A 23,116-nucleotide genomic window follows, 5' to 3' on the forward strand; every position below is an offset into this window, starting at 1 on the left:
TAAAATCTTGTAACTCAATTGTAACCCACTTCCCAATGTGGTATCGACTGCAAACTTGGTATACTTTGTCACACTGATGGCAATACTATATTCTATCATTAAAATATTTTTTTATGTATTTTTAAACATTATTTTTTTTATATATGTTATGTTTCGGCTTGGGTCTAATTGTCCACGCTCAACTGACGTTGGCTGTAATTGGCCCCGGCCCCTTACGTTATGGCAAGCTTCGGGGCCTCTTCCTGGAGTCGTGGAGTTCTTCCACTACTAGTACGGTTACATTTCATGAAAGCGTTTTTTTAAGTTTTTTTTTAAATATTACTCATTTCACCTGATGACGATTGTTCGTGTTGCGATCGAAACGTCGTGATGTTTTTATTATTCTTTCTATCTACGTGGCTTTACCGAAAGACCCAAATATGTTTTTAGGGTAGTTTCGGCATCTTTACTGCTGCCTTTAGGAGGTCGATTGCAGCACATTACGAGGATATTCTGAAAAAAAAGTTTTTTTTTTAATATTACTTTATTTTGTCCTGCGGTCCTCCGGGTTTTCTAGCCCCCTTCACCACAACGGGGCAACGTTTCAGGTTCACGCTGGATCTCTATGCCAGTCTGTGGGTCTCTGTGTGCGTCTGTGGGTCTCTGTGTGAGTCTGTGGGTCTCTGTGTGCGTCTGTGGGTCTCTGTGTGAGTCTGTGGGTCTCTGTGCGAGTCTGTGGGTCTCTGTGTGCGTCTGTGGGTCTCTGTGTGAGTCTGTGGGTCTCTGTGTGCGTCTGTGGGTCTCTGTGTGCGTCTGTGGGTCTCTGTGTGAGTCTGTGGGTCTCTGTGTGCGTCTGTGGGTCTCTGTGTGAGTCTGTGGGTCTCTGTGCGAGTCTGTGGGTCTCTGTGTGCGTCTGTGGGTCTCTGTGTGAGTCTGTGGGTCTCTGTGTGCGTCTGTGGGTCTCTGTGTGAGTCTGTGGGTCTCTGTGCGAGTCTGTGGGTCTCTGTGTGAGTCTGTGGGTCTCTGTGTGAGTCTGTGGGTCTCTGTGTGCGTCTGTGGGTCTCTGTGTGAGTCTGTGGGTCTCTGTGTGAGTCTGTGGGTCTCTGTGTGCGTCTGTGGGTCTCTGTGTGAGTCTGTGGGTCTCTGTGTGCGTCTGTGGGTCTCTGTGTGCGTCTGTGGGTCTCTGTGTGAGTCTGTGGGTCTCTGTGTGAGTGTGTGGGTCTCTGTGTGAGTCTGTGGGTCTCCGTGTAGCGAGTCTATGGGTCTCTGTGTGCGTCTGTGGGTCTCTGTGTGAGTCTGTGGGTCTCTGTGTGAGTCTGTGGGTCTCTGTGTGCGTCTGTGGGTCTCTGTGTGCGTCTGTGGGTCTCTGTGTGCGTCTGTGGGTCTCTGTGTGAGTCTGTGGGTCTCTGTGTGAGTCTGTGGGTCTCTGTGTGAGTCTGTGGGTCTCTGTGTGGTGAGTCTGTGGGTCTCTGTGTGCGTCTGTGGGTCTCTGTGTGAGTCTGTGGGTCTCTGTGCGAGTCTGTGGGTCTCTGTGTGCGTCTGTGGGTCTCTGTGTGAGTCTGTGGGTCTCTGTGCGAGTCTGTGGGTCTCTGTGCGAGTCTGTGGGTCTCTGTGTGAGTCTGTGGGTCTCTGTGTGAGTCTGTGGGTCTCTGTGTGCGTCTGTGGGTCTCTGTGTGAGTCTGTGGGTCTCTGTGTGAGTATGTGGGTCTCTGTGTGCGTCTGTGGGTCTCTGTGTGCGTCTGTGGGTCTCTGTGTGAGTCTGTGGGTCTCTGTGTGAGTCTGTGGGTCTCTGTGTGAGTCTGTGGGTCTCTGTGTGAGTCTGTGGGTCTCTGTGTGCGTCTGTGGGTCTCTGTGTGCGTCTGTGGGTCTCTGTGTGAGTCTGTGGGTCTCTGTGTGAGTCTGTGGGTCTCTGTGTGAGTATGTGGGTCTCTGTGTGCGTCTGTGGGTCTCTGTGTGAGTCTGTGGGTCTCTGTGTGAGTATGTGGGTCTCTGTGTGAGTCTGTGGGTCTCTGTGTGAGTCTGTGGGTCTCTGTGTGAGTCTGTGGGTCTCTGTGTGCGTCTGTGGGTCTCTGTGTGCGTCTGTGGGTCTCTGTGTGAGTCTGTGGGTCTCTGTGTTAGTCTGTGGGTCTCTGTGTGAGTCTGTGGGTCTCCGTGTAGCGAGTCTGTGGGTCTCTGTGTGAGTCTGTGGGTCTCTGTGTGGCGAGTCTGTGGGTCTCTGTGTGAGTCTGTGGGTCTCTGTGTGGCGAGTCTGTGGGTCTCTGTGTGAGTCTGTGGGTCTCTGTGTGAGTGTGTGAGTCTCTCTCTATGAGTCTGTGGGTCTCTGTGTGCATCTGTGGGTCTCTTTACGCTGCAGTTTTGGTAGCGCACGCCAGGGGGCAGCAGCATAGGCAGTAGCGCTGAAAGAGAAGGGCTCTCCATCGAGAGGATGTGCGAACCCACGAGTCAACACTGAGCAGGGGACTCGGAGAGACTCGGGCAGTGGCGGCTCCTGCAAAATCTCTCAGGGGGGCAAATGTCTGGATGATTGATAAGGATAAGGTCCACCCATGCAATGGATAAATTAACAGCTTAAGCATGTAAAGGCAACTTCACTTCTTTAATATTAATGAAAAATAAAGTGACTCTTACAATACATCTCCTTGTTTGTTTCTATACTCACTATTATTACAATCCACTCAGTTTATTGTATTAAAGATTCCACTAGGTGACGACAAATAATATTGTTGACTGAAACGTGCTTACGTATGATGACGTCAGCACGTTAGTGCGAGCCCTCCCGGAAGCCATAGAGAATGCATTGCAGCGCCCGCCGTTCGAAAAAAAACATCTTTGAATGTAAGTCTATGGGAACACTCGGGGCGATTCTCAGCCGGAGTGAAATCGCCCAAAAAGAGGCGGTACTCCACAGAACGTGACATGACGCTGATTGGACTATATCCAGAGGCACAGTGACGGCTAGCGTGACTCTGTGGTTGAATGAGCTTGGTGGTGCGTCGCCCAATCGCCCTAATGAAGAAACCGCCCCTGGGCTCGGGTGATATGAAAGGCAAAGTTGTGATTATGTGTGTCTGTTCAACATGTTTAGCGTACTTCCCGACATGCAACAAACTTCGATTTAAAAGCTTTCGTGACTGCAGGGATTCATCTTCTTGGTTCTTTCGGTAAAGTCACGTAGAAGGGAAATGATGAAATAATAAAAATGAAACATAATAAAATACAATTCTCACGACGTTTCGGCCACAACGCAAGCAGCCGTCCTCAGGTGATGAACAGGTCTGTCGGAAAGACAGCGTCTGAAATTCAGACGCTGTCTTCCCGACAGAAATTCAGACGCTTTCTTTCCGACAAATTCAGACGCTGTCTTCCCGACAGAAATTCAGACGCTGTCTTCCCGACAGAAATTCAGACGCTGTCTTTCCGACAAATTCAGACGCTGTCTTCCCGACAGAAATTCAGACGCTGTCTTCCCGACAGAAATTCAGACGCTGTCTTCCCGACAGAAATTCAGACGCTGTCTTCCCGACAGAAATTCAGACGCTGTCTTTCCGACAGACCTGTTCTTCACCTGAGGACGGCTGCTTGCGTTGTGGCCGAAACGTCGTGAGAATTGTATTTTATTATGTTTTATTATTTCCCTTCTACGTGACTTTACCGAAAGAACCAAGAAGATGCAACAAACTTTAAATTTGCCACGTGGGAGCTCAATAATGCGTATTTTTTTTGCACGGCAAAGTGAGCTGTGACGTCACATCTGTCACGTGACCCGCGCACGTGGCAGCGTCACGTGTTGTCGTGTAGCGGTTAGCGCCACGCCGCGCTACGATCCCGGCGACCTGAGTTCGATTCCCGCTCACGGCCACCACCGGTGACGATTATTTTTAACCGGTCCTGGGCCTCCCCTAGGTCGACTCAGCCTCAAACGAGTAACTGGTGTAGTGTGTGTGTGAACATCGCCACTGGGGAGACAAAGGCATTTTTCGACCCCCACTGCCACTATTACACTGTCGTTAAAAAACATTAAAAAGTTAAATAAAATAAAAATCACGACGTTTCGGAGGCAACACAAGCAGCTTCCGTCTTCAGGTGGTACCGTCACAGCCACGACAGCTGTATCAAGTAAATGAGAGATTGCAGGAGCTACCACTCCGTTTATATAATGGTTGGAGAGGGTGGTGGGGCAAGGGCCGCATACTTTTTTTATTAATATGGTAAGGTGAGGCTTGAGACTAAGAATAGACTGCATAACAAAGGCTGAGCCTTTGTTATGGAGAGGTGCGGTTTGTGACTCTATCTGTAACAGGGAGACCTAAGAATATTAATCATTGCAGTCACGAAAGCTTCAAATCTAGAACCATAACACTGGTTAACAACAACAACAACATTTCTGGCCTGGACTTTTGCAGCTGTTTTAGACTAATTTCAGGGTGCTGATTCCAAATCTGATCTCAGATTTGCTCTATCACATCTCATTTTTATGCTATCGGCATACCCCGTTTTCATTGATTTCACCCGAAATTAACTCCGTCACTTATGATTGCAAGTCGTTGCGAGTCAGTGACTGCTTTAGTGTTAAAACATGGTGCTGTATTTTTAGGATAGTGTGTTTATAATATAATTGTATGTAGATATCCACATTTATTTAATATTTTTCTTCTGCAGTTTTTATTGAAAATGCAATATTTGATATCTCAAAAACCTGATGTGATAGACAAAAACTGATGCCAGATTTGGAATCAGCACCCCAAAATTACTTTAAAACCATTGGAATACCTTATGCCAGAAAAAGTGTGTTGACCAGTGTAATAAATGTATTGTCTTTGAAACTGATTGGTCCACACCAGAGACAGCTTTCTTTTGAGCCTCGTCTCAAACGGTGTTAGACCAGAAGACGCCAAAAGGCGTACAGCACAAAGACAATGCATATATTATCAAAGTACGTTTTTTTTTGGTTTGCATTCTGACCACAAGTATTGTGGTCAATGCAGACATGATTCCTTGTAAAAGGTTTCAGTTTGGTGTTTTAACATCTTGACACAACTGTTTTGTTACCAGAAAAGCAAACAGATGCCAGATTTGGAATCAGCACCCCAAAATTACTTTGAAACCGTTGGAATACTTTATGCCAGAAAAAGTGTGTTGACCAGTGTTATTATTAAGTGCCAGGGACTCTGAGATGATAGAACAATAGTCTGAGTCCGTAATTGGCAATAAGTAACGGGCAAAGCGGTGATAAGCGACTCACAGAATTGTGCGTCTAGAGTTCACGACTTCCATGAAGGCAAAGTTGACTGCTGTGCCAGGCTAGGTGCAGGAGGTCACGGGGCAGACCCAGCAGGTGCCATGGCTTGACTGCTGTGCCAGGCTAGGTGCAGGAGGTCACGGGGCAGACCCTGCAGGTGCCATGGGTTGACTGCTGTGCCAGGCTAGGTGCAGGAGGAGGAGGAGGTCACGGGGCAGACCCAGCAGGTGCCATGGGTTGACTGCTGTTCCAGGCTAGGTGCAGGAGGTCACGAGACGGACCCAACAGGTGCCATGGGTTGACTGCTGTGCCCGGCTAGGTGCAGGTCACGGGACAGACCCAGCAGGTGCCTTGGGTTGACTGCTGTGCCAGGCTAGGTGCATGAGGTCACGTGACAGACCCAGCAGGTGCCATGGGTTGACTGCTGTGCCAGGCTGGGTGCAGGAGGTCACGGGACAGACCCAGCAGGTGCTATGGGTTGACTGCTGTGCCAGGCTAGGTGCATGAGGTCACGTGACAGACCCAGCAGGTGCTATGGGTTGTACTGCTGTGCCAGGCTAGGTGCAGGAGGAGGAGGAGGTCACGGGGCAGACCCAGCAGGTGCCATGGGTTGACTGCTGTGCCAGGCTAGGTGCAGGAGGTCACGGGGCAGACCCAAAAGGTGCCATGGGTTGACTGCTGTGCCAGGCTAGGTGCACGACGTCACGGGGCAGACCCAGCAGGTGCCATGGGTTTACTGCTGTGCCAGGCTAGGTGCAGGAGGAGGAGGTCACGGGGCAGACCCACCAAGTACCATGGGTTGACTGCTGTGCCAGGCTAGGTGCAGGAGGTCACGAGACGGACCCAGCAGGTGCTATGGGTTGACTGCTGTGCCAGGCTAGGTGCAGGAGGTCACGGGGCAGACCCAAAAGGTGCCATGGGTTGACTGCTGTGCCAGGCTAGGTGCACGACGTCACGGGGCAGACCCAGCAGGTGCCATGGGTTTACTGCTGTGCCAGGCTAGGTGCAGGAGGAGGAGGTCACGGGGCAGACCCACCAAGTACCATGGGTTGACTGCTGTGCCAGGCTAGGTGCAGGAGGTCACGAGACGGACCCAGCAGGTGCTATGGGTTGTACTGCTGTGCCAGGCTAGGTGCAGGAGGAGGAGGAGGTCACGGGGCAAACCCAGCAGGTGTCATGGGTTGACTGCTGTGCCAGGCTAGGTGCAGGAGGAGGAGGAGGTCACGGGGCAGACCCAGCAGGTGCCTTGGGTTGACTGCTGTGCCAGGCTAGGTGCATGAGGTCACGGGACAGACCCAGCAGGTGCTATGGGTTGACTGCTGTCCCAAGCTATGTGCATGAAGTTACGTGACAGACCCAGCAGGTGACATGGGTTGACTGCTGTGCCCGGCTAGGTGCATGAGGTCACGTGACAGACCCAGCAGGTGCCATGGGTTGACTGCTGTGCCAGGCTGGGTGCAGGAGGTCACGGGACAGACGCAGCAGGTGCCATGGGTTGACTGCTGTGCCAGGCTGGGTGCAGGAGGTCACGGGACAGACCCAGCAGGTGCCATGGGTTGACTGCTGTGCCCGGCTAGGTGCAGGTCACGGGACAGACCCAGCAGGTGCCATGGGTTGACTGCTGTGCCAGGCTAGGTGCATGCGGTCACGTGACAGACCCAGCAGGTGCCATGGTTTGACTGCTGTGCCCGGCTAGGTGCAGGTCACGGGACAGACCCAGCAGGTGCCACGGGTTGACTGCTGTGCCAGGCTAGGTGCAGGAGGTCATGGGGCAGACCCAGGTGCCATGGGTTGACTGCTGTACCAGGCTAGGTGCAGGAGGTCACGGGGCAGACCCAGCAGGTGACATGGGTTGACTGCTGTGCCCGCCTAGGTGCAGGTCACGGGACAGACCCAGCAGGTGACATGGGTTGACTGCTGTGCCCGGCTAGGTGCAGGTCACGGGACAGACGCTGGTACCACGGTCCATAATAGAGGTTTTTTTTGGGTTAGATCGCGTAAATATATAAATGTTGTGTTGCTAAACCCGCCACCACCCGACACAGCCAATTATTAATGTTTGTGTCACGTAAATAAAACCAATTCGTTACGAGTTCAGCATTAACCGCTGGTGGGTTGCAGAGTAAACCCACCACAAAATTACAATTATAGTGTAGTGTATAGTGTAGTGTATAATGTAGTGTGTAGTGTAGTGTGTAGTGTCGTGTATAGTGGAGTGTATAGTGTAGTATACTAATTTAGCACTAACGGCTTGTGTGTTGCAGAGTAAACCCACCACAACATTACAATAATAGTGTAGTGTATAGTGTAGTGTATAATGTAGTGTGTAGTGTAGTGTGTAGTGTCGTGTATAGTGGAGTGTATAGTGTAGTATACTAGTTCAGCACTAACGGCTTGTGTGTTGCAGAGTAAACCCACCACAACATTTACCATTCTAGTAACCGTGACGTTTCGCCGGCAATTACAATTAGAGCCAGCATCATCAGGCGACTGAGTGAGATGACTGGCAGATGCACCAGTTGTGCATCTGCCAGTCTACGTGCAGTGTTCGTCTATGTGCAATGTTCGTCTATGGGCAGTGTTAGTCTATGTGCAATGTTAGTCTATGGGCAATGTCAATCACCCACACAAAGATAAGATGAATCACACACACAGACACCTACACACCTACATTCCCAACCACCAACACACCCACCCACCCACACAACAACACATCCACCCATGCACCAACCCACCCACCCACCCACACAACCAAGCACGCACGCACACCCCTGATTCATTCACGGAATGCTGACTCGGCCCCCCCCCCCCCCCCCCGCGTGCCCACAATCTGTATATAAGGGCGATCTTCTCAACCTGCCAACTCAGGTAACTCTTACGCGTCTTCACGCCGCGTCTCCCTCTGACCCTGTCACCCATCCCACGCGCGCACGCGCCTGTGTGACCGACGGCTCCACGGTGGTCACCATGAGGCTTTCGTCGAGCCTCCACCTGGGGCCTCTTCTCCTCCTCCTCCACCTCGTCGTCGTCCTCCTCCTCGTACTCGTCCCACCGGGATCCGATGCCACTCACCTGCGCGGTGGAACCATCTCGTGGAAGCAGTCGGAGGGTGACCAGGTGATGCCCGGCACTCACGCACGCTCGCTCGCCCCAAAATCCTGCAGGCTTCACGGTTTGAAACAATCTCTGGGTGGGTTTTGATGATTTTTTTCCTTGTTTTTTCATCACGAGTTGACTCGTAATTGGCCGTGTCAGAGACGCTGAGCGAGAATTGAAGAGATCATGGGATCAAATCCTGGGTCTGGGTGTCTCTCAGGGGGTTTATAATGGCCGTGTCAGAAACGCTGAGCCAGAGTTGCAGAGATCCTGGGTTCAAATTCTGGGTCTGGGTGTCTTTAGGGGGGTTCATAATGGCCGTGTCGGAGACACTGAGCGAGAATTGCAGAGATCCTGGGATCAAATCCTGGGTCTGGGTGTCTCTCAGGGGCGTTCATAATTGGCCGTGTCAGAAACACAGAGCCAGAATTGCAGAGATCCTGGGTTCAAATCCTGGGTCTGGGTGTCTCTCAGGGGGGTTCATAATGGCCGTGTCAGAAACACTGAGCCAGAGTTGTAGAGATCCTGGGTTCAAATCCTGGGTCTGGGTGTCTCTCAAGGGGCGTTCATAATTGGCCGTGTCAGAAACATTGAGCCAGAATTGCAGAGATCCTGGGTTCAAATCCTGGGTCTGGTGTCTCTAGGGGGGTTATAAATGGCTGTGTCAGAAACACTGAACCAGAGTTGTAGAGATCCTGGGTTCAGATCCTGGGTCTGGGTGTCTCTCAAGGGGCGTTCATAATGGCCGTGTCAGAGACATTGAGCCAGAAATGTAGAGATCCTGGGTTCAAATTCTGAGTCTATGTGTCTCTCTCTCTCTCACAGAGGGTTCATAATGGCCATGCCCAATCCCGTTCAAAGCTCAAACCCTGTGTCTGCGTGTCTCTCTCTCTCTCTCTCAGGGGGTTTAGAATGCTCTGTCACGGACACTGAGAGCCGGAATTGCTCAGGGTGGATGCATATCTGAAACGGGCACGTTTGACATTTGCAGTCTGAAATGTCAGTGTTAACAGAGGGTCTGTTATGATGTTAAAACACCAAACTGAAACCTTTTACAAGGAATCATGTCTGCATTAACCACAATCAAAAAACATACTGGTCAACAAAACATACACTGGTCAACAAAAAAAAACATTTTTTTCTGGCCTGGACTTTTGCAGCTGTTCTAGACTAATTTCAGGGTACTGATTCCATAACTGATCTCAGATTTGCTCTATCACATCTCATTTTTATGCTATCGACATACCCCATTTTCATTGATTTTACCCGAAATTAACTCTGTCACTTATGATTGCAAGTTGTTGCGAGTCAGTGACTGCTTTAGTGTTAAAATATGGTGCTGTATTTTTAGGATAGTGTGTTTATAATATCATTTTATGTAGATATCCACATTTATTTTATATTTTTCTTCTGCAGTTTTTATTGAAAATGCAATATTTGATATCTCAAAAACCTGATGTGATAGACAAAAACTGATGCCAGATTTGGAATCAGCACCCCAAAATTACTTTAAAACCATTGGAATACCTTATGCCAGAAAAAGTGTGTTGACCAGTGTAATAAATGCATTGTCTTTGAAACTGATTGGTCCACACCAGAGACAGCTTTCTTTTGAGCCTCGTCTCAAACGGTGTTAGACCAGAAGACGCCAAAAGGCGTACAGCACAAAGACAATGCATATATTATCAAAGTACGTTTTTTTGGTTTGCATTCTGACCACAAGTATCGTGGTCAATGCAGACATGATTCCTTGTAAAAGGTTTCAGTTTGGTGTTTTAACTTCTTAACACAACTGTTTTGTTACCAGAAAAAAGGGGAAAACCCTATTCCCAAATTTTGGTGCTGGCAAAGGAGGTCACATGATGTAGGTTATGTTATATTTGTGGGGAGCGGTGGCGCAGCGATTAGCGCTGCGCTACGAACCCAACGACCCGAGTTCGATTCCCGCTCACGGCCACCACCAGCTTAGGTGATAGCAGTGATCTGAGACCAGTCTAGGGCGCCTCCTCCAGGTTGACTCAGCCTCAAATGCGTACTCTGGTGAAAAAAAACATCGCCACTGGGGAGACAAAGGCGGCTACCCACTCTCTCGTGTGCCGTGCCGGCCTTCATAGGTGCTACTACTCGCTAACAGCACTTGCCCCAAATGTCTGCTAAGACTATACGGAGGATCTTTGTCTTTGTTATATTGCTGAGTAGTAATGTTATTACATCCGAGGCAACTTGAACAATTGGATGCAACTGGGAGCATCCGATGCAATTATCGTAGACTAACATTGCCCATAGACTAACATTGGCTATATATTGACATTGCCCATAGACTAACATTGCCTATAGACTAACATTGTACATAGACTAGCATTGCACATAGACTAAGATTGCACGTAGACTAACATTGCAGAAAGACTAACATTGCCCATAGACTAACATTACCCATAGACTAGCTTTGCCCATAGACTAATATTGCCCATAGAGGCCCCCCACCCCGTCTGCCCCCCCCATGCTGCTCGTTACACTGCTACTGGGGCGCTAGGATAGAGAGGGTGAGTGGGTGATTGTTAGGGTGAGTGGGTGAGTGAGTTGGTGAATGTGTGAGTGAGTGGGTGAATGTGTGAGTGAGTGGGTGAATGTGTGGGTGAGTGGGTGAGTGAGTTGGTGAATGTGTGGGTGAGTGGGTGAATGTGTGGGTGAGTGTGTGGGTGAGTGTGTGGGTCAGTGGGTGAGTGGGTGATTGGGTGAATGTGTGGGTGAATGGTGGGTGAATGTGTGGGTGAGTGATTGTGTGAATGGGTGAATGTGCGGCTGAGTGGGTGAATGTGTGGGTGAGTGGGTGAGTGGGCGAATGTGTGGGTGAGATGGTGAGTGGGGGGTGAGTGGGTGGGTGAGTGGGTGAGTGAGTTGGTGGGTGAGTGGGTGAATGTGTGGGTAAATGGGTGGGTGAGTGGGCGAATGCGTGGGTGAGATGGTGAGTGGGGGGGGGGGGGGTAGGTGAGTGGGTGAGTGAGTTGGTGAGTTGGTGGGTGAGTGGGTGAGTGGCTGGGTGAGTGGGCGAATATGCGGGTGAGTTGTTGAGTGGGGGGGTGAGTGGGTGAGTGAGTGAGTGAGTGGGTAGGTGAGTGGGTGGGTGAGTGGGTGGGTGAGTGGGTGAGTGAGTGGTTGGGTGAGTGAGTGAGTGAATGTTAACAACCACTGACCAATTCCATTCCGCCCCCCCACCCCGGGACTCTGAGATATGTGCGATAAGAATGCGGCTTTTCGTGCCATAATTTGAGAAACCACCCCCGAGGGGATGGGATGGTGTTGGGGGGTTGGGGTGGGTCGTGGTGAACTCGAAGCGATAATGACCATCCTCCTGGCGTCGTAAACCCGACCGCTGAGTAGACATTTTTTGAGACACGTAGAAATCACCCGGGGTGTGGGGGGGGTGTGAGAGTTGTTGAGGGGGTTTAGCGTTTGTGTCGTCTACAAAGGCGAATATCCATCTCACCGTCTCGGCCTCGTGTAGCCGGTAACAGAACGTTGGGGCGAGTGCTGTTAGCGAGTAGCAGCGCCTATGGATAGGTGGGGTTTTTGTTTTTGATTATTTCCAATGTATTATTTTTATTTTATTTTTAATATTTTCAATGTATTATTTAAATTTTTGTTATTTTCAATTTATTATTTTTGCTTTATTTTTATTATTTTAAATGTATTAATTTAATTTTTTATTATTTTCAATTTATTATTTTTATTTGATTCGTATTATTTTCATTTTATTTTATTATTTTATTAAAAAATTTTGGTTTTTTTATTTACGTTAATTTGCCGAAAGAATCAAGAATATAATACTATGGATAGGGCTGAACAATTAATTGATTTCAAATCGATATCGCAATTTAAAACGATGCGATTAGCAAATCATAAAGGCTGCGATTTTTTGAGATTTTAAAAGTCATATTGCTTTCTTATTGAAATTGTTTTAAAAAAATTGTTTAAAAAAATTATTATTAGAACTTCATTTATTTAACTTAACAGTTGTTCTATATTTGATTGTTCTATTTCAATGAAAACATTGTAATAAATACATGTTGGAAGCAATTCATATCTTTTGAGTTCTTATCCTTGCATTAGAATATATAGAGCGATTCATATTTTGATGGTTTCACGCGTTAATGCTTCATCGCGTGTTTTAAATCTGTCACGCGGTGAACATTGAACTGTCACTCGACCACAAAAATGTAATCGCAAATCAAACCGCGATCGTGTGTGTGTGTCTGTATGTGTGTGTGTCTGTGTGTGTGTTTGTGTCTGTGTGTGTGTGTCTGTGGGTGTGTGTTTGTGTGTGTTTGTGTGTGTGTGTTTGTGTGTGTGTCTGTGTGTGTCTGTGTGTCTGTGTCTGTGTGTCTGTGTCTGTGTGTCTGTGTGTGTCTGTGTGTGTCTGTGTGTCTGTGTAGTGGGGAGCGGTAGTGTAGTGGTTAGCGCTACGCTGCGGTGACCCGAGTTCGATTCCCTCACACGGCCAACACCGGCGATGATTATCTGAGCCGGTCCTGGGCCTCTCTTAGGTCGACTCAGCCTCAAATGAGTACCCGGTGCGGTGTGTAGTAAATATCGCCACTGGGGAGACAAAGGCGGCCGGTCGTGGTGCTGGCCACCCACCCCCTCGTGTGCCGTTCTGGCCTTCATAGGTGCTCTCTAACAACACTTGCCCCTACAGTCTGTTAAGGCTATACGGGAGACCTTTGTCTTTGTGTGCAGTAAGCAAAAATAAACTTGACTCACTCAGCCACTCACGAACCTATCCAGGCACCCACTCACCAACCCATGTACTCACCCACTTATCCACTCACCCATCCACTGACCCACTCACCCAGCCACACACTCATCCATTCACTCACCCACTCACTCACCCACCCACCCACCTACCCACTCACTCACTCACCCATCCACTAACCCACTCACTCACCCACCCGCTCACTCACCCACCCACCCACTCACCCATCCACTAACCGACTCACCCACTCACCCACCCGCCCGCTCACTCACCCACTCACCCATCCACGGACCAACTCACCCACTCACCCACCCACCCACCCGCTCACTCACCCACCCACCTACCCACTAACCCACTCACCCATTCACTCACCCACTCACCCATCCACTGACCCACTCACTAACCCACTCACTCACTCACCCATCCACTGACCCACTCACTAACCCACTCACTCACTCACCCACTCACTCACTCACCCACTCACTCACCCATCCACTGACCCACTCACTCAACCACCCACCCGCTCACTCACCCACTCACTCACCCACCCACCCACCGACCCACTCACCCACTCACCCATTCACTCACCCACTCACCCATCCACTGACCCACTCACTAACCCACTCACTCACTCACCCACTCACTCACTCACCCACTCACTCACCCATCCACTGACCCACTCACTCAACCACCCACCCGCTCACTCACCCACTCACTCACCCACCCACCCACCGACCCACTCACCCACTCACCCATCCACCGACCCACCCACCCGCTCACTCACTTCCTTACCCAACAGGGGGGGGCAAGGGGGGGGGGCTGCGGGGGTTTCAGGATCCCACGCAGCCCCGCCCCTCGATGGCAAGGTGCAAAAAGGGGGACCTCCCCAGTAGCTTGGACCATCTTCTTGGTTCTTTCGGTAAAGTCGTCACGTAGAAGGGAAATAATAAAATAATAAAATAACGCATAATAACATACAATTCTCATGACGTTTCGGCCACAACGCAAGCAGCCATCCTCAGGTGAAGAACAGAACCAAGCCTGGTGGTGTTTCATTCAGACGCTGTCTTTCCGACAGACCTGTTCTTCACCTGAGGACGGCTGCTTGCGTCGTGGCCGAAACGTCGTGAGAATTTGTATTGTTTTATATTTATATTATTTTATCATTTCCCTTCTACGTGATGACTTTACCGAAAGAACCAAGAAGATGAATCCCTGCAGTCACGAAAGCTTTAAATCGAGAATTATTTGATTATGTTTTATGTTTATTATTTTATTATTTCCCTTCTACGTGATGACTTTACCGAAAGAACCAAGAACATGAATCCCTGCAGTCACGAAAGCTTTAAATCGAGAATTATTTGAATATGTTTTATGTTTATTATTTTATTATTTCCCTTCTACGTGATGACTTTGCCGAAAGAATCAAGAAGATGAATCCCTGCAGTCACGAAAGCTTTAAATCAAACTATAATGTCCTGATGAGTTGATGAGTTAATGATGACGTCACCCTGCTGCTGCTCTTTATAAGGACGGGAGACACAGCAGAGCCTCACCATGCCCGATGATGCTGGATGCAATTACCAACGAAACGTCGTACTCAAATTGTAAATATTGTGGCTTCAACACACCGGTGGGCTAAAGCAGTGAACTATTTGTCTTTTGTCAACGTGACACTTTTTTACTGATTGGCCGTGTCGGGTGGTGGAGGGTTACGACACATTTATAAATAACGCGATCTAAACCCAAAAACGTTGATTATATATAATGTCCTCCTCCACCTCCTCCCCATCTCCCCACGAAACCTCTTCTCTCCCGCACCAGTATCACTTCTACTACATGCTCGCGTGGCGACGAAACTCTGGCGAAGGCGGGACGTGCGTGGACGCCGACATCGCCTCTGGCAAGTCGTTCACCTCGTACCAGAGGTGGCGCTGCACCGAGAGCTGCTCGTCCACCTACTCGCTGTCCTACTCCTGCATCGAGCAGAACCAGAACTCCAACTGGATGATCGGCTCGTCGGCGTTCGACTTCAACGTCCCGCCCACGGCGCCCAGTGTCATCGCGTGAGTGGCCTACCGACAAATCGTCCGGCAGACAGCCCGTGTCCCCGGTCCGGCCGGCTGCCCCAAAGGTCGCAACCGGGTACCCGATACCCGTACCCTACCCGATACCCGGCTACCCGTACCCGGCTACCCGTACCCGGCCGGGTACGGGTACGGGTAGGCCGTGAGTCACTGGTGAGTCACCGTTTGTCACTCATTTCCCAACGTCTTGTCTCTTCTCACGATTCAAGTTCCTAGAATCAACCCACCCGCGCCTGCAATGTGGCTTCATCCCAGAGGTCGCAATCAGGTACCCGATATCCGTACCCTACCCGATACCCGTACCCTACCCGTACCCGGCTACCCGTACCCGGCCGGGTACGGGTACGGGTAGGCTGTGAGTCACTGGTGAGTCACCGTTTGTCACTCATTTCCCAACGTCTTGTCTCTTCTCACGATTCAAGTTCCTAGAATCAACCCACCCGCGCCTGCAACATGGCTTCATCCCAGAGGTCGCAATCAGGTACCCGATACCCGTACCCTACCCGTACCCGGCCGGGTCATACCCGTACCCTACCCGTACCCGGCCGGGTACGGGTAGGGTACGGGTACGGCCGGGTACGGGTACGGGTACTCGTTTGCGACCCTGGTGTGGCCGGGTACGGGTAAGGAATCAAAACCCGTTTGCGACCTCTGGACTGCCCCGGCCGGCGACGCTACGACCCCTTCCTCCTCCACCCCCAACCTCCCCCCCACCAACGCCAATGCGTTGGGCCAATTGGTTGACTGCGCGGGGTCGGCCCTCCTTACAAACTCCGGTCATCACGCGAAGAACTCGGGTCGTCCTCGCGGCAGCGGAGGCCTTCTGGCTCGGCCGTCGAGCAAAGATGGCGGTCGCCGCATCTGCGCGCGCGCTTTCAGATGCGCTCCTGCGGCCGTCTGGAACGCCGTCGCAAGAGGTCACGCAATTGGCGCAAACGGTCCTTTGCTGACCATCCGCGATGATTAAAACTATTGAACGAAACTTTTTTCTTCTTGGTTCTTTCGGTAAAGTCATCACGTAGAATGGAAGTAATAAAATAATAAAAATACAACTTAATTAAATAATTCTCACGACGTTTCGGCCACAACGCAAGCAGCCGTCCTCAGGTGAAGAACAGGTCTGTCGAGAAGACAGAGTTCTGAATGACACACCCCAGGCTTGGAGCGACTATTTAAGCTGGGAGGGAGGAGCAAGAGCGCCTTGACAAAATAATTTGCATATCAAGAGGAATTAAATATGCTAAAATTCCTCTTGATATGCAAATTCGTTTGTCAAGGCGCTCTTCACCTGAGGACGGCTACTTGCGTTGTGGCCGAAACGTCGTGAGAATTATTTTATTATGTTTTATTTTTATTATTTTATTATTTCCATTCTACGTGACTTTATTGAAAGAACCAAGAAGATGAATCCCTGCAGTCACGAAAGCTTTAAATCGATAATTATTTTATTATGTTTTATTTTTATTATTTTATTATTTCCATTCTACGTGACTTTATTGAAAGAACCAAGAAGATGAATCCCTGCAGTCACGAAAGCTTGAAATCGAAATTGAACGAAACTTTGTTTTGTGTCACTAGCTAAGGCCCACTGAACTATCCAGATCTTTTGCAGAAGCGACCGGCCTGCGACAAATGAGGGCCACTGCATCGCGCGGCGCTTTCAGATGCTGCTGCTTCTGCGGCCCTTCTGGAATGTTCTTCCCTTCCGATTTTCTTTTTTTAGAACTGCTATTTGTGTTTAGTTTATCGTCCTTCCCACCACACCTCCGATTAGCAACAGTTGGCTACGTACGGTGGATTGGACTCAATGCGGAATTGGTAGTTGGCTGCGTGGTCGCAACCTCTGTAGGACTCTAGCTGCTTACTCTCCAGGACCCGCCCAGTTCTCTTTAGGACCTCAGCTCCTTACTTCTTAGGCAGCACCCTTTCCTGGATCCGCGCATTTCGCTTTCAGGCTCCACCGCTCCTTATTTAGGCCCCTAACTCTTCCCGTGGGCATTTGGGAGCCGTACCCCCCAGAAGAAGGTGGATACATCACAGAGAAGTGTGTGGACAAATCTCCATCTCGATTTAAAGCTTTCGTGACTGCAGGGATTCAACTTATTGGTTCTTTCGGTAAAGTCACGTAGAAAGGAAATAATAAAATAATAAAAATAAAACATAATAAAATAATTCTCACGACGTTTCGGCCACAACGCAAGCAGCCGTCCTCAGGTGACGGCTGCTTGCGTTGTAGCCGATACGTCGTGAGAATGATTTTATTACGTTTTATTTTTATTATTTTATTATTTCCCTTCTACGTGACTTTACCGAAAGAACCAAGAAGATAAATCTCCATCTGTTCCATCTCCCTTCCCATGTCACGTCGCCCCATCCCCCCTCATCCCTCTATCTCTCTGTAAATGTTCACTACTGATGATGCGCTCCCCAAATTTCACCAGGCTCACAGTTCATGAACTCTTGGAAGTGCTTGCACAAAGGATAGTAACATCTCATCCTGTGTTCTTTGGAAACACCCATACAGTTTCCGCGACTGCTGCTGGGTGAACGTCCTGGTGTGGAGGGTGAACAACCAGATTGAGGCGTCCGAGTGGGACTGGTCACTCATCACTGTGCTCAACCCGGGCGTACGCAGCGACACGGGGGCTCCCAACGTCTCGCCCGTCACCGCCTCCAAGCCGCTCATTAGGTGACCCCCCTCCCCCCACCCCCCACACAACCATCTCGCTCCACTCCCCTTTCACGTCTCTCCGCGTCAATCCCCATGCACCTCTAGCCCCCCCCCCTTCCCGATTTTACTTTTCTCTGACTAGACTCGGGATGATAATTGTTTTTTTACCCTTTTATCTGGCAACAAAACTGGCACCTTTTTTTACGAGGAGTCGTGTTTGCATTGACCACAATGCCTGCAGTCATAATGCAAAAAAGCATAACTCTGATAATCTTCTTGGTTCTTTCGGTAAAGTCGCGTAGAAAGAAAATAATTTAAATAATAGAAAACGACGTTTCGATTGCAACACAAGCAACCGTCATCAGGTAGAACTAAATTTGAGAGAGAGACAAAGCACAGACACGGAGACACACAGACAAACACACAAGCAGAGAGAGACTCACACAGAGACACACAGAGAGCGACACACAACATAGAGAGAGAGAGAGAGACACACAACACAGAGACACACAGAGAGCGACACACAACATAGACACACAGACAGACACACAAGCAGAGAGAGACTCACACAGAGACACACAGAGAGAGACACACAGAGACACACAGAGAGAGGCGCACACATAGACACAACGGAGACCCAATGCCTCTGTGTCGAGGCCTTAAATAGAGAGGGGGGAGGGGGGAAGAGAGAGAGGTGGGTCTGCTGGGGCAGCTGCTGGAGCAGAGAAATTAGCATGTCAATGAGTATGCAGTAGCTCTTTCGTCAGAAGCGACCTGGCCACAAATGATAGCTCAAATGGCTTGTCAGCGTGTGGAAATTGATAGCGGTAGCCAAACGTTCTAAATGTGTGGTGACGTAGATTTTAAATGTGGATGGAATCAACGGAGGAGGTCCCGGAGAAAAATCCACGTGACTACGGGGAGAGAGGGAGAGAGATGCAGACTCCAAATCTACAGCAGCAGCAGGCATCGTCAGGGTCGGGATCGAACCCACGACCTCCCGTAAACCAGGCGAGGTAGTCAACATCTCCTAGCCACAGTGATGATAATGACAGAGAGAGACAAACTCCAAATATACAGCAGCAGGCATCGACAGGGTCGGGGTCGAACCCACGACCTCCCGTAAACCAGGCGAGGTAGTCAACATCTCCTAGCCACAGTGATGATAATGACAGAGAGAGACAAACTCCAAATATACAGCAGCAGGCATCGTCAGGGTCGGGATCGAACTCACGACCTCCCGTAAACCAGGCGAGGTAGTCAACATCTCCTAGCCACAGTGATGATAATGACAGAGAGAGAGACGCAAACTCCAAATACACAGCAGCAGGCATCGTCAGGGTCGGGATCGAACCTACGACCTCCTGTATACCAGGCGAGGTAGTTAACATCTCATAGCCACCATGATGATGATGAGAGACGCAAACTCCAAATACACAGCAGCAGGCATCGTCAGGGTCGGGATCGAACCCACGACCTCCTGTATACCAGGCGAGGTAGTTAACATCTCATAGCCACCATGATGATGATGAGAGACGCAGACTCCAAATATACAGCAGCAGGCATCGTCAGGGTCGGGATCGAACCCACGACCTCCCGTAAACCAGGCGAGAGAGTTAACATCTCCTAGCCACAGTGATGATGACAGAGAGAGAGACGCAAACTCCAAATACACAGCAGCAGCAGCAGCAGGCATCGTTAATGTCTCACCACCGCAGGGCTCGAGTATATTGCCACGAGTACCGCCACAATCACCACCAGCCTGAATCTTCTTATGCGGTGGCGGAAAGTTTTTGCGATCGGGGGGGGGCCCCTCCGGGGGGGCCCTCCCCGCTCCCCGTGTCTGCGATTGTGCGCGTCTCATTTGTTTCTCGGTGGCCCCCCCCCCGTCCCCTCCACCTGCCCCCCCCACCCCCGCCCCCCCCCGCCCCCCCCGCCCCCCCCGCCCCCCCCCCGCCCCCCCCAGGCTGAAGGCCGGCTGCACCACGGTGTGGCAGATCCCGGTGTACGATGCCGACGGGGACACGGTGCGGTGCCGCTACGCCGAGAAGGGAACGCGCGACGAGTGCGGAGGCATCTGCGGGGTCGCCCCCTACGGAGTCCTCGACGAGGTGGGGGTGGATGACTTGGGGGGGGGGTAAGGGGGGTGGGTGGTGGGTGGTGGGTGGGGGGGAAGGTGGTAGATGGGTGGGGGGGAAAGGTGGGTGGGATGGTGGATAGGTGGATGGGATGGTGGGTGGGTGGGTGGGTGGGATGGTGGGTGGGGGGAAAGGTGGGTGGGTGGGGGGATGGTGGGTAGGTGGGTGGATAGGGCGGCCCATCTTCTCTCGCTGAGGTGGGGGGTGGGTGTCTTGGGGGGGTGGTAAGGGGGGTGAGTGGAATGGTTGGTCGGTGGGTGGTGAGTGGGGGGAAAGATGGGTGGGTGGGTGATGAGTGGGGGGAAATGTGGGTGGGTGGGTAGGGGGGAAAGGTGGGTGGGGGAATGGTGGGTGGGTGGGTTGGTGGGTGGGTGGGGGGAAAGGTGGGTGGGTGGGGGGATGGTGGGTAGGTGGGTTAGTGGGTGAGGGGATCGCTAATTCCTGACCCTTTAATGTCGTTGTTCCAATTCACTGCAGTCCCCTCTCACTCACCCACCCGCTCACTCACCCACTCACCCACCCACCTACCCACTCACTCACTACCCACTCACTCACTCACTCACCCACTCACCCACCCACCTACCCACTCACTCGCTACCCACTCACTCACTCACCCACTCACCCACCCACCTACCCACTCACCCACCCACCTACCCACTCACCCACCTACGCACTCACTCACCCACTCACCCACCTACGCACTCACTCACCCACTCACTCACCCACCCACCTACCCACTCACTCATTACCCACTCATTCACTCACTCACCCACTCACCCACCCACCTACCCACTCACCCACCCACCTACCCACTCACCCACCTACGCACTCACTCACCCACTCACCCACCTACGCACTCACTCACCCACTCACTCACCCACCCACCTACCCACTCACTCATTACCCACTCATTCACTCACTCACCCACTCACCCACCCACCTACCCACTCACTTACCCACCTACGCACTCACTCACCCACCCACGTACCCACTCACCCACTCACCCACCCACCTACCCACTCACTTACCCACCTACCTACCCACTCACTCACTACCCACTCACTCACCCACTCACCCACCCACCTACCCACTCACTACCCACTCACTCACCCACTCACTCACCCACCTACGCACTCACTCACTCACCCACCCACCCACTCACCCACTCACCCACTCACCCACCCACGTACCCACTCACTCACTCACCACTCATTCACTCACCCTCTATTCACCCTCTACCCAACCCTCCGCACAGGCCGCCTGCCTCATCACCTTCACGGTGCCCCCGGACGCTGACGGACTCTGGGCCCTGGCCCTGATGATCGAGGACTCCGTCAACTCGTCGCTGACCATCGGCTCGGCGAGCTTCGCTCCGGGCGACGCTCTGTCCAGCATCCCTCTGCAGGTCCTCCTCGAGTGTGAGTCACGGGTGATGACCACGACGATGTCGACGACAATGACGTCGATGATAATTGGTTTTAAAATCCTTTATATTAAGTTCGCTTGCTTGCTTGCGTGCTTGCTTGCTTGCGTGCTTGCTTACGACCGTGCAAATCTTTCGGTCGTTTTTTAACCCACTTTCCGTGATCCAATCGAGCTGACATTTTGCACACAGACTCGTTGTGCGTGACAATTAATGTTCGTGAAAATTTTTTTAAAAAATGTTACACTTTATAGGACAAAAATATTATATTTATCTGACCTATAGGTGGCAGCCATCTCAAGCCAGAGGACGAGAGGACTCTAGCCGGCACGCGTATAAAGGATTTAGAGTGAAAAATTTTGTTTTTACGGGTTATACTTATTTTACCCTTTTATCTGGCAACAAAACTGACACCTTTTTTACGAGGAGTCATGTTTGCATAGACCACAATACCTGCGGTCATAATGCAAACATAAAACACAACTCTGATAATCTATGCACTGTCCTTGAAGTTGATTGGTCCACACCCGAGACAGCTTTTCTTAGAGCCTAGTCTCACATGGTGTTGGACCAGATGACGCCAAAAGGCGCACAACTCAAAGACAATGCACCATCAGAGTATGAGAGCTCGGGGTAAAGCATTTACACCATTGGTACCTCATTTGCCAGTAAAAAATACGCTAATTGGGTTTTTACCCTTTTATCTGGCAACACACATTATCAGAGTTATGTTTTTTGTTTGCATTATGACTGCAGGCATTGTGGTCTATGCAAACATGACTCCTCGTAAAAAAGATGTCAGTTTTGTTGCCAGATAAAAGGGTAAAAAAACAATTATATTCTTAGGTTTTTTCCGGTAAAGTAAAATAAAATAAAAATCACGACGTTTCGGAGGCAACACAAACTTCCGTCTTCAGGTGGAACCGTCACAGCACGCTTGCTGTATCAAGTAAATGAAAAAAAAAAACTATTATCATTTTTTTTTACTGCCAAATGAGGTACCAATGTTGTAAATGGCGTCGATGCTGACGACGATGCCCCCCCACCGCCCCCGCCCCCTCCCTCCAGTCGAAGCTGCCGTCTCGTGCCTGATGCCGACCTTTGTGGGCGTCACGCCCACCAACGGGCAGTCCTACGTGGTGACGCAGGGAATCCTCTTCGAGCTGCCCATCGACATCTCCGTGGCGACCGATTCGGCAGCGACGTGAGAGGCCCCCCCCCCCACCTACAATTCCCCCCCCCCTCCAGCACTCCCCCCACCACACCGTCCCTCCACCGGCCCCCGCATCACACCACGTGCTTCCAAAGGCACGTGGTGTGAGTGCGTGCGAGGCTGCAACGTTATATCCACCGCAAAGACGGGACAGCTGGGTTAGGGCGAAGGTGCTGCACCGCCTTTCTAGCAGGCAGAGCCAGGGGGCTACGGCTACTCCTAGACACCCACCCACGGGTAGAAGGGAGTGAGATGGAACAGATGGAGATTGGTCCACGCACGGCTGGAAGGGAGCGAGATGGAACAGATGGAGATTGGTCTTCCCACAGGTAGAAGGGAGTGAGATGGAACAGATGGAGATTGGTCCACTCACGGGGTAGAAGGGAGTGAGATGGAACAGATGGAGATTAGTCCACTCACGGGGTAGAAGGGAATGAGATGGAACAGATGGAGATTAGTCCACACACGGGTAGAAGGGAGTGAGATGGAACAGATGGAGATTAGTCCACTCACGGGG

At 50.8% G+C, this 23,116-nt stretch overlaps 1 protein-coding gene across 1 annotated transcript in view; it reads left to right on the top strand.

Moving 5' to 3' along the window:
• Window positions 1-8,072: 8,072 nt before the first annotated feature.
• The window catches only part of LOC133359827 (IgGFc-binding protein-like), a 57,836-nt gene continuing 42,792 nt past the window's right edge, over window positions 8,073-23,116 (top strand). Inside the window, exons 1-6 of the mRNA XM_061578367.1 lie at window positions 8,073-8,335; window positions 14,892-15,133; window positions 17,679-17,843; window positions 19,792-19,936; window positions 21,219-21,381; window positions 22,455-22,590. Of these exons, the coding sequence (XP_061434351.1) occupies window positions 8,186-8,335; window positions 14,892-15,133; window positions 17,679-17,843; window positions 19,792-19,936; window positions 21,219-21,381; window positions 22,455-22,590 (1,001 nt within the window). The 5' untranslated portion in view covers window positions 8,073-8,185. The remainder of the gene's footprint in view (window positions 8,336-14,891; window positions 15,134-17,678; window positions 17,844-19,791; window positions 19,937-21,218; window positions 21,382-22,454; window positions 22,591-23,116) is intronic.

The sequence above is a fragment of the Lethenteron reissneri genome, chromosome 66, assembly GCF_015708825.2.
Source record: "Lethenteron reissneri isolate LAM-NWPU_2019-01 chromosome 66, ASM1570882v1, whole genome shotgun sequence".
In the NCBI taxonomy this organism is placed as follows: Eukaryota; Metazoa; Chordata; class Hyperoartia; order Petromyzontiformes; family Petromyzontidae; genus Lethenteron; species Lethenteron reissneri.